Source organism: Micromys minutus (genome assembly GCF_963924665.1).
Source record: "Micromys minutus genome assembly, chromosome: 21".
Lineage (NCBI taxonomy): Eukaryota > Metazoa > Chordata > Mammalia > Rodentia > Muridae > Micromys > Micromys minutus.
Genome location: NC_137956.1, coordinates 43,549,872 through 43,562,467, shown reverse-complemented (window position 1 = coordinate 43,562,467; position 12,596 = coordinate 43,549,872). Strand labels below are relative to the sequence as shown.

The window sequence follows — 12,596 nt, the reverse complement described above, 5'->3', positions numbered from 1 at the left end:
CCAATTCTGACATTTGGTGTGCATATTAACAACAACATTCTTAGATGATAACCTTACCAAAACCATGAATTAGTGAACTGTATAACCCAACATGCACACAAAGAACACAAGGGTATGAAGGCAAAAGATCCAGCCTGACTGCTGAGGAAGGAACTGCTTTTGTGGAAGACTCAAGTTGTGTTTCCAACACCCACGTGAGACTCAAAACCACTCGAAACTCCAGCTACCAGTGATCTTCTGATATCTGAGAACTCTTGCATCACTCACACACACACACACACACACACACACACACACACACACACTTTTAAAAATCTTTTTAAAACAGAGCATATGGGTGAAACTTAGACTGGGAAGCTGTTGGTAACTGTTTACGCTGACAAGAGAATCTATTGAGAACCCAAGGTAGACACATGCATGTTTCATATACTACCACATGAAAGGCATATGTGAATTCACAGTACCTCCTCTCTACTTCCAAGTGTGATTAACGTTTACAATACAGAAGTTTAAAGGCTAGGCCTGACAGCACAAGTCAGCAACTTTGCTCTTAGAATCCCTGAGGTAGGAAGACTATAAACTCCAGACCTGTGTGCAGTCTACACAGGGACCTCAAGAAGGCTTATTCATGAACAAGATAGAGTTCCTCAATACTAATCCAGGACTCAATCCTCAATACTAAGAAGAAAAGCAAAAACCAAACAAAAAAATTTTAAGCTATTCTAGGAATTTTGGAGATAAATAAATCTGCATGAAGCTGTGGGTTTAACTCCCAGCACCTACACACACTCAGCATGGTGACACTCACCTATCATCCCAGCACTCACAGGCACAAAGACCAGAAACACAAGGCAATCTTCAGCCTACATGACGAATCTGAGACCAGTCTGGACTATGAGACCCTGTCCTGAAACATGCACACACTACTTTTAGATCCAGTTTTAAAGGTCTCAACACAGGACATATCAAATACTAATCAATTTTATTACAGAATCCATCATAACATTTCCACCTTGTATACTTGTACATTTTTGGTAAAAACGGCATGCTCCAGTTGTCAAAGTGTTAACTTTCACAGTAACAGAAAAGCAAACACAGCCATAACTCCTCTGAAAACAATTACTGGGGATAGTGGCCTATATTATCCAGCCTGTGTGAGATCCCTGTCTGATCCCTAGTATTGCAACATACATTGGGAGAGCTGAACTCTGCAACCTCCTGTTGACAGTGCAAGAGGACCTTTCCAATAGGCTTAGCACAAAACTTATTGCCTCTAGTGCTGTGGTATGTACAACATGCCCTGTGCTCAGGCAGACAGAAGCTAGAACTCACCCTACATGCCCTATGTAAGAGTATGTGTAAGTATGTGAGAGTATGTGTATGTGAGTATGTGTATGTGTAAGCATGTGAGAGTATGTGTAAGCATGTGAGAGTATGTGTGAGTATGTGAGAGTATGTGTATGTGTAAGCATGTGAGAGTATGTGTAAGTATGTGAGAATGTGTAAGCATGTGAGAGTATGTGTAAGTATGTGAGAGTATGTGTGAGTATGTGAGAGTATGTGTATGTGTAAGCATGTGAGAGTATGTGTAAGTATGTGAGAATGTGTAAGTATGTAAGTATGTGAGAGTATGTATAAGTATGTGAGAGTGTGTGTGAGTATGTAAGAGTATGTGTGAGTATGTAAGAGTATGTGTAAGTATGTGAGAGTATGTGTAAGTATGTGAGAGTATGTGTAAGTATGGAGAGTATGAGGATTGCCTGAGTAGCAATCCTCAAAGCGGAGCAAACAAGGGCTATGGCTGTTCTATGTAGGATGATGGACATCCTCATTTAGATATGTTCGCAGATAAACTGAAATTCCAAGTTACACTACAGAAAAATTTTAAAAGGAAAATAAAAGGATCTTTAGAAAGTTTTAAATTAATATATTTTCAAATTAGAGATTCGGGTTGGTCAGATGGCTCAGCTGGTAAAAGTGCTTCCAACACAAGCCTGACAATTCAAGTTCAAGACTAAGAATGCAAAGATAGAAGCAAGACCACCTCTCCAGTATCCTCTAGCCCCCACATATGGCATATGCATGCCTGTGCATGTGTGCGCACACTCTGCTCATGTTTACTCTCTCTCTCCCTCCCTCTCCCCCCTAATAATAAATATGTAAAATCTGAAGAGTCTGGGATTAGCTGTGGTGATGGGTTTGCTCTGCATACCTAAGCTAACATCTCTACTGCTTTCTGGGCCCAACAACTGTTAATTTCCATTCCACACATGAGGAAACAAAATATAGCCTAAAAAGCCCAAACTTTTAAAACAGTCATTTTTCTAAAGAAATATTTGAAATTTTTTATAAAAAAGATTGTAGCAGTGGCTCAGAGGATAAGGTACCATTTCCAGAACACACGTGGTGGAAGCAGCCAGCCAGCTCCCTCTGGCCTCCAACGGGTGCCGAGACAGTGGCACATGCACAAATAAACAAACATGCATTTAAAAAAAAAAAAGACATTTCTCCAATTTTTAAATCTGTGTCTGCTTGGCAAAAAAAAAAACAAAAACAAAAAACCAAAGAAATCTCTTGCATGAAAACAGCCACTTTATTCAAACCCCACAGTATCTATTACGAGTTAAAACAGACTGTCCTTACCTTTACCAACTTCCCACTGATCTCAGGCATATCTCCCATTTTGCGATTATCCAGCATCCGAATTTCATAAGACTGGCCTAATTTAAAAAAATTGTGTATCAAAAACAATCCATGTAAAGAACACTATTCCACTCTACATAATTCAAACTGTCCCTCACGATATACAACCACATGACATTAATTTGTCAGTGTGTCCTAGAAGCAAATTCAAGTTGATCTTTCTCTCAAAATCACAGCAGTCTGTCCTAATTACACATGGGGTCATCTCTCAGTTCACTTTCACCTGCCATTCCACTCAACTTCCACCTAAGATTAAGTTTCTGCTTTTCTGAAGTAGTAATTTATACCTTAAAAGTTACTTTTTAAGTTATAAATATGGTCAGAGCTGCACAACTATCACCCCTACCAATTTTAGAGCATTTTCTTTATCTTAAACACAAACCCACACCTAGTAGGATCACTTCCTATGCCCCCCCCCCCAACCCCTAGACAATCACTAATCCATCTTCTATCTCTTAGGGACTTGACTACTAGAGACATTTGTGTAAACAAAAACATAATATTTGAGGTTTTGGAGATTGGGTTCTCTTATTTGATGTAAGTAACATTTTTCTATTTTATTGCCAGAAAATATTCTGTTGCATACATAGACCAAATTTTGTTCATCTACTCATCAAGTGATGTATATTTTGTGTTGTTTCCAATCCAGGGATGAACATGGACAAACCATTTTTTGTATGGACCAAGACCAATTTTAATCTGGAAGTCTCTCTGTTTTACTGAATACAAGCCACATCTGCCCACTGCTTCATCTGTACAGCAGTTTCTCTCTCACTCGTGCTTCCCCCCCACTGGTCTAATTTAGAAAATTAGGAATAAGCTGCTGCAAAAAACTTAACCCTGAGGAGCTGGAGACATACAGCAGTGTTACAGAGCACTTATTGCTTTTCCAAAAGATGAGTTTGATTCCTTGTCCCAGTATCAGGCACGTACAACCTCCCATGTTAGTTCAAGAAGCAACAGCACTCACATTCACACTGCCTACCCCAACAAAGAAACACGCATATATATTAAATAATGTGCCCAAATTAAAAAGAAATACTTCTGGGTTGTTGTTAACCAAAATGACAATATAATTTGGTATAAACTGATGACTGTTTTCTAGTACCTGCTGAACTAGAGACTTAACTACCAACACACTACCAAGCCTGTAGGCCTATAAAAACATGCAAAGGAGACTCTAGATCAGCAGTTCTAAGCCTGTGGGTCCAGACCCCCAGAGGGTCTTATATCAGATATTTACATTATCATATATCAGATATCACAGTTGCAAATTGACAGTTATGAAGTGGCAATGAAATAATTTTATGGTCGGAGATCACAACACGAAGAACTCTATTAAACGAATGCAGGTTAGGAAGGTTGAGAACCACTGAGATTACAGTTATCAGCAAAAGGTTATCAAAACAGTCAAATCACTTAAAAACTGGTAGAAACAAAAACCAGAGGGGCACAATACATTACTGAGAAATAGTCTTAAATGTGTCTATCATGTTGAGAGGATGATAAAAGCATTTACGACAGGAAGAGGTTTAGAACTTTAAACTAAGGCACAGATTGCAATGTATCTAACAATGTATCTTAATTTTGAAAACTAAACGCTTTTTAAAAAGCATGGGTGCGGTTTTGGAAAATGTACCAGTACAGACTTAAGTCTCACCAAATCTTACATGAACACTGTGTTCGTTATCCAGTTCATCAAAATGTTTAACTCAAAGTCAACACTCTAGTGGATGAAGCAAGACTAAGAACTTGAGGCCAGCCTAAGATACAGGGCAAAACACAGTCCTGAAAAAATCAAGTGGACAAGGAGTGACTTCATACAGTGGTAAACTAAATATCCCCAAGAAAGCAGCGAGTGAGAGGCTGAGAATCAGTGCTCATCTGGTTCACAGACAAAGGGAAACTTGTCCCACTGGGATTACTGCATGATCCTCAGAAACTGGAAATCCACAACAAGGCAGGGGAGCCCTGGCACCTCAGCTTTCTATGCTTGATATTTCATGGTCAGCCTAAGGAGCCATGAAGCTGACAGCTGAATGCCTTCCTACAGACAGATCAAGAGTTGCTGCTCTTGGACAAAAACTCTCTATTCTCCCAAACCAGCAGTGGGCTTTTAAAGTGTTGGTGAACTGGACATGGTACTATGTGCCTGTAATTCCAAGCTGAGGCATGAGTTCTAGCCCAGTCTGTTTTAAATTCCAAAGGAGGAACTGTATGTAGATCATCCCACCAATCCCTCCCAAGTGCTGGTATTAAAGGCATGTGCTACCCAATATGGCTGAGTATCAACTATTTTTAAGGCTGGAAATCTGAGCATGTGGGAGGCAGAGGCAGGAGATCTCTGAATTTGAGGCCAGCCTGGTCTACACAGTGAGTTCCAGGACAGTCAGGACCATACAACTGAGGCCTTACCTCATGGGGGTGTGCAATGGAGGTAAGGGGGATACAGCAAGTGTTCTTAATCTCCATGCTACCCAAGTTCCAGCCTCTCTTTCTACAGTACTCATGTTTAATAACAAGAAGCAAAACTAGACAAAAGGAAATCTATTATAGAATAAAACAAAAAGTAAAAACTTCATTTTTTTCCTAAAGCGTACAGTATTTTAATAGAAATGTAAGTCAACAGATGTGCTATTAGATCCTAGAGTGTAAGACCTATTTGCAAAGTAGCTAATATTGGTTAATTAATGTTCATAGGAGAATGCTTTCCAAGTAGAATTCAACTCCAAATGAACAATATTTTGAGAGAAACTAGGAGAAAGGTTTTTTTGCTTGCAGAGTGAGGTGATGGTCCAGTGGCTACAAGGAGCTAATCCATAGCTCAGTAAGGCAGAACAGGTCTCACATACAACCCCTTCCAAAGACTTAGCCCCTGGCAAAGAGTAATCTGCTGGAATCAGGCCCTGCTCAAAGGAGAACCAGTTACTCCAGTAGGGTGAAAGTCAGAAACCTAACTCTGCATACAAATTGCTACTCAGACATATCCAAGCAGATACACAGTTGCAGATTTTAAACTTTATACTCCTGTAATTTGAAAACAACACCCCTCCCACTCAGCTAAGAATTTTCTTTTCAACTTTTGCCACCTAAATTACCTACAGTTTCCTCTTTTGTTTTCTTCAAGTTACCCAGTGGTGCAGTCTAATGAATAGCTCTGAGAGGCAAGGAACAGTGAGCCTAAGGGAAAGTTATGAGCAGACAGCAAATAACAGCATTAGCTCGAGTATACCTGCCAACTCTGTTCTAGACCCTACCCTTCAATAGGCAGTGCTGGAGGGCTAGGGAGGAAAGCCGAGCCATGGAACACCTGCTCTGCATACATGAAGCCAATCTCCCAGCAGACAGACAAACAGAAGTCAAGAAAAGTGGGTGTATTTTCCTAAATATTCAATGCAACGATGATGACGATGATAGCAGCAAACTCTGAGGGGCATGGTGGCACAGTTTTAATCTCAGCAACTGAGGCAGAGGCAGGCACGTCTCTGTGAGTTCAAGGCCAGCTGGGTCGACACAGTGAGTTCCAAAGATAGTCAGGGATATACAGTATGGTAGGTTCGAATACAAATGGCCACTCATGTGTTTTAATGTTTAGCCCATAGGAAGTGGCGCTATTTGGAGGTGTGGCCTTGTTGAAGGAGGTGTAGCTTTGTTGGAGGAAGTGTGTCGCTGTAAAGGTGGGCTTTGAGGTATCCTATGCTCAAGCTAGGCCTAGTGTGAAAGTCTCCTTCTGCTGCCTGCAGATCAAAATGCAGAACTCTCAGCTCCTCCAGCACCAAGTCTGCCTGCATTCTGCCATGCTTCCTACCATCACAATAATGCACTAAACCTCTGAAACTGTAAGACAGCCCCAATTAAATGTTTTCCTTTGTAAGAGTTGCCCTGAGAGGACTGGAGAGATAGCTTAGAGGTTAAGTGCACTGTTTGCTCTTTGAAAGACCCTGAGTTCAATTCCCAGTAACCACATGGTGGCTCATAACCATCTATAATGAGATATGGTGCCCTCTTCTGGGCCTGTAGGTATACATGCAGGCAGAATGCTGTGTATATAATAAATAAATAAATCTAAAAGAAAGTTGTCATGATTATAGTGCCTTTTCAAAGCAATAGAAAACCTAACTAGACACAAAGTGAGACATATTTCAAAAAGTGGATGGGGACAGGGATGGGGTGGGGGAAGGCAATGTGGTCCCTAAGACAGCAGCAGCCTCACCTAAATTTAACCTTTAACCTCAGTACTTGTCGGGTGGACCTTTGTGAGCTCCAGGTCAACCAGAGAAGAGAGGTAAGAAGGGGAGGGGAGGGGAGAAGAGAGGAGAGGAGAGAGAAAGAAAGGCAGAGTTCTTGGCTCCCAAACCTACTAGGAATTGGGACTTTACTCAGCCTCCTGATCTCTGAAAGCCCTGCCCTGTCCCTGTGTGAAAGCGTAAGCACCCAGCTGGTCAGGACTACAAATGCAGTCCGAACTTCCCTTTGTTCCAGAAAAGCTCTTAGTGGGTCTGGTATGGAGTCATAACTTGTCTTACCCACCTACAGCCCTGGGTTGGATCCCAAGCACCTCAACAACAAACAAAATACCTCTTACTAAAGCGGCTAAGAATTGACTATGTCTTTTGTCAGTGCCTAAGCAGCTCTCAGAGTTCCATCCCTAACACTACAGTCAGCCAACAGGAGAAAAAAAAAAAAGGTTATTTAAAATGAATATCCTTGCCCCATGGGGTTACTTCTGAAAATTTTAAGTCCTAAACAAATTACTAAATAAAATTATTTGAAAGTTAAATCTCTGGTAAATGAACCCCAAATAACTTCTATATATTAAAAGCAAAGTGAGGTGACCACACATGCCTTAGACAGGATTACTGTCTTAAGATAGAGAGCCTCAGGATTCTAAGCTCCTTATTAAGGGAAATTACAGGTTGCTCTTCCACGTTTATTTTTTTTTTCTTCTTTGGAGTCAGTGTCTCACTGACTCTGTAGCTCTGGAACTCACTGTGTAGATCAGAGTGACCTCAGACTCAGAGATCTGTCTGCCTCTGCCTTCCAAGTACAGGGCTCAAACTCAGGAGCCAAAGGCCCAGGTCCTTTCCACATTTGGTAATATTAAGCATAAATATAAAGTCTCAAACCTATTGTTTGATGAATAAAGAGTCCATTTAATGAAAGGAAAAGAACTACACACTACATAAAAGAGCTGTTCATAGATAGCACTGTGGGCTCAAAGAAAACATCCTCCAGTGTTTGCTAAGCTTGTACCATTTAAGAATCTCATTTTTAATTATCAATAGCTCTGTAGGTTACAGTATCAAAGCATTTAAGATTTTTGTAGAGTTTAACATGTCAGTATATGACAGGCCATACTAACCTTGGTTCAAGTAAGTAAGTGTCTCGTCATGCAGCTTTACAGCTGGCGAAGTTGCAGCACACATTACATATTGAAAGGGAGGATGCTTGGCCTCATCTTCCAAGGAAAGGCTGGAATCTTCTTGCTTGAAAATGGGCAATGCCAACACATCACTGAAAAACAGAATATTAAAACTGACCTTTCTTTGCATTTTAGATTACTTGAAAGCATTATAAACATAATTCAGGGGTTATTACCAGCCACCCACTGCTCAAGATTGAACCTAAAACTTTGCATGTGCTAGGTAGTCAATTATTACATTTAAAATATAACATAAAAATATTTTATAGAACAAAACAACCATTAATGCTAATATGGCTCATCTAAAAGAGTGTGCACCATCCATTTCCCTAATGAGAACACATGAGAAACATGGCAAAGCAATAGCTGTAGCATGTAACTTAGTGGAGAAACTTGCCTAACATGCCAGGCTCTAGGCTTAAGCCAACACCACCACGAACAACAACATCAACACAAAAACATCTGGACTTTTTTTTTTCTTTTAAAATCTGTTAACTGGCCAAGCATAGTGGTACAGGTCTTTAGGAGGCTCTCTATGAGTTCAAGGCCAGCCTGGTCTATGTAACAAGTTCCAGACTTGCAAGAATTGTACACTAAGACCCTCTCAAAATAATAAAAACAAAAAGTACTAAATAAAGTGGTGCTAAACAAATAACCCCCTGAGGCCAGCTACAGCTGAGACCGAAGAGTTTCTCGTCTAGTCCAAGACAGTGACTCAAAGCAAACTAGCAGTACACAGTGGCTACTCCCCCACAAGTGACCAGCATCCAGGGCTCTCCTGGGACTGTCTACATCTGCCAGCCTTGGTTGAACATACCTGGGCATGGCTAGTGGGCTCTGTTGGTATTTAACAGCGGACAACTCCATTATTTTTGGCATACTGATGATAATAGTCATGCAATCATTACTAGTGTCTAATTCCAGAATATTTTCCTCCTCAAGAAGAAACCTCTTATTATTGTAATATCAGCACTTGGGAGAATCAATAGCTTGAATCCAGCCTAGATTATACAGTGAGATTTTCTAAAACAAAACAAAAAACAGCTAGGCATGGTGGTACATGCATGCCTTTGATCCCAGCACTTGGGAGACAGAGGCAGGTGGATCTCTGTTAGTATGAGGCCAACCAGGGCTGTTACACAGAGAAACCTTGTCCTGGGTTTGAGCCCTGGTACCACTCAATGCAGATGTGGTGGCTCTGCTTGTAATACAAGTTCAAGGTCAGCCTTACTACAGAGCCAGTTTGAGAGCAGTTTGAGCTTCAAGAGACTGCTTCAAAGGGGGAAAACATACATCATATTCAACTGCAGTGACTCACTGTCCTGCCTGCTTCCTTACCCTATCACTGGCCTCAAGTCTGTCTTTACTAATTACTAATTCTAAACAGTGGTGCAAATGAAGTATAAGTTATATATCGTCTCCTGTGATGGGCCTGTTGCACTTGGCATCTTGTTAGGTCTACCTGTGGTTCAGCATAAATCACAACTTCTCTCCTTAGTACAACCTTACTATATTATATGCACACATACATTCTGCGTCTGCTCTGAAACACAGGGCTTCTTCTCTGTTCTTGCTATAAATGGTGCTGGGAACACACTTATGTTTCTGTGCAGATATGACTCAACTCCCTAAGTATGAACCTCAGCAGAGTCCTAGACCATATGGCCAAACAGCTCTCCAGAGCAGCTATCACACATGCCCACATTAATACAGGAAGGATTTAAAAAAACAATATTTAATTATTTTTATGTGTGTGAGTATTTTTTGAGTATGTATGTGTGTATGTGCACCACATGCATGTTTGGTGCTCACGGAAGCCAGAAGAGGGCATTAGGTCCCCTGGAAGTGTGAGTCGCCATGTGTCATGAGGGTGCTGGGAACAAAGTCTGTGTCCTCTGTAAGAGCAGCAGTGCTTTCTCCAGCTCCCTTGTGGTGTTTTCTGTTTGTTTGACACAGGTTTTCATTTAGCTCCAAAGACACTATGCAGCCAGGGAATTACCAAGTACTCCTCACTCTCCTCCTACCTCTAGCCTCGGCACATACCACATGACTTGTGATACTAAATGCTTCTTAAACTTAAATAAAAATAAAATGTGGGGCATGGCAGCACAAACCTTTAATCCAAACACTCCACAGGCAGACCCATCCCTGTGAGTTCTAGGACAGCTTGGTTTACATAGTTCCAGGCCAGCCAGGCTATATAATAAGACCTTGTCTCAAAGGGAGGGGGGTGCGGGGGCCATGGCTCAGTGGTAGAATACCAATAGCATGTGCAAGACCCTATATTCAATCCCTGGTTTGAAAAACAGAGGATAGAGAGCAAAGCAGGGAGTGCTAGTGATCCAGCCCTGAGGCACGATCACCCCAGGTCTGAGGGTGGTCTGGGCAGTAAGACCAAATATCCCAAAAGAAATAGAAGGAGGTGGAGAGATGTTCAGTAGTTTAGTACTTTTTGCTCTTATGTAGGCCTGGGTTTGGTTCCCAGCTTCCACATAGCAGCTGATAGCTGTTTATAACTCTTTTTTAGACATACACACGAGAAAGAGAGAGAGGTAAGAAAACTATTTTTTAAATTAAAGAGAAAAAAAAGATGAAAAAGTTCTAACAAGCACAGCAATTTCAGAAATTAGATTCTTATTCCTCTAAATCTTCCATCAGCTTGCTCTCAACCCAGGTCCTAAAAAGCCCACACAAACCCACCCACTGTGCTCCAGCCACAGTGCCCTCAACATGATGTTCTCAGGACCATTAGCTGGATCTGTTGTTCTTCTACAGAATGTCCAAATACAGGTGTGAACAAAAGACTTCCACACACTCTCATTACCTGCTAATACAGAGATCTAAGAAGTCTGTGCCCTCCCTGTGTGACCACCCAAAGCTGTTTCTTCACTGCCATCGAACACAAAGGAGCCAAAACATTCGCTACGACACTTATAAATCAAGATTTTCTGTGTTGAGCTATATGAAAGTGCTCAACGGTCTTTGTAAACCCAGAAATGGAGTCTTCTGAATGTTAGAGACAGGCTCTTTAAAAATTTTTATTTTATGTGTATGGGTATTTTGCTTACATGTATGTCTGGTGCCCACAGAGGCCAGAAGAGAACATCAGATCCCCTGGAACTGGAATTGTAGATGGTTGTCAGTCACCATGTGACTTCTAGAAATGGAACTTGGGCCTCTGGAAGAGCAGCAAGTACTTTTAACCCCTAACTCATCTCTCTAGGCCAGCACAGATTCTTAAATTGAACTAAAATAAGTAAATTTCATTTTTAAAAACTGACAAATAATATATATGTATGGGGTATCATATGATTTTTAAAAAAATATTTACTTTTATGAGTACACTGTAGCTGTCCTCAGACACACCAGATAAGGACAGCCACCATGTGGTTGCTGGGAATTGAACTCAGGACCTCTGGAAGAGCAGTCAGTGCTGTTAACCACTGAGCCATCTCTCCAGCCCACATGTTTCAAACAAGTGGAACATTTTGAGTGAAGCGCACATGGATGCTACAGCAAACTTGATCCTACAATGCATCTACTGTATAGTCTCAAAATACAAAAAACCAGATAAAACTCTTGATAAGAAAAGCTGAACCGTACACAGTTAGCACTGAAGCTGTGACTTTAAAACCACCACACAGCTGGACACAGTAGTACATGCCTGCTATCCTAGCAGAGTCAGAGTCAGGAGTTCAAAGTTATCCTTAGCTACTTGTAGAGTTCAAAACCAGCTTGGGCTACAAGAGTTTGTGTCTCAAAATACAAACAAATATGTGAGTGCGGAGGAGTACACCTGTAATCTCAGCACATGAGGTATCAGGAATTCAAGGCCAGTCTTGGCTACATAATGAATTTGAGTATAAAACCTTGTCTCAAGAAAAAAGAAAACAAACAAAACTTTTAACAAACCTGATAAAATGACAACATCCAGCAATGCTTGCTGTTTTCCAGGAGGGCCCTGCATGCACCTGCGTGCTATATCCCCTTCCATAGCTTTGAATATGACTATAGATAGCAATTGGTTAGTTTTCAAAACCAGTTAAAATTTGATGTCTTCTTAGTAAGGCTCAGTGGTTAAGAGCACTGACTGCTCTTTCAGAGGTCCTGAGTTCAACTCCCAGTAACCACATGGTGGCTTACAACCATCCGTAATGAGATCAGAGACTTCTGGTGTGTCTGAAGACAGCTACAGTGTACTCATATATAATAAATAAATCTTTAAAGAAACAAAACACATCCAGGAAAGGCCCTACCACATAAATCCTGGTGACCAGCTCGGTTCCCTAGGACCCACATGGTGAAATGACAGGGCTAACTGCAGTAAGCTGTCTTCTAACGTTCACATGTGTGCTACGGCATATATATGTGTGTGTGTGTGTGTGTATATATATATATGTATATATTTATACATGCATTCACACACATAATAATAAAGTATAATACTTCTTAATTCAAAAGACAAGAATGA

At 40.9% G+C, this 12,596-nt stretch overlaps 1 protein-coding gene across 2 annotated transcripts in view; it reads right to left on the bottom strand.

The window, feature by feature from the left end:
* The window catches only part of UBP1 (upstream binding protein 1), a gene marked incomplete at its 5' end in the record, with an annotated part of 41,619 nt that overhangs the window by 20,827 nt on the left and 8,196 nt on the right, over window positions 1-12,596 (bottom strand). For both annotated transcript variants that reach the window (XM_080934039.1, XM_080934040.1), the window contains 2 exons: window positions 2,644-2,720; window positions 8,066-8,217. In XM_080934039.1, the coding sequence (XP_080790165.1) occupies window positions 2,644-2,720; window positions 8,066-8,217 (229 nt within the window). The remainder of the gene's footprint in view (window positions 1-2,643; window positions 2,721-8,065; window positions 8,218-12,596) is intronic.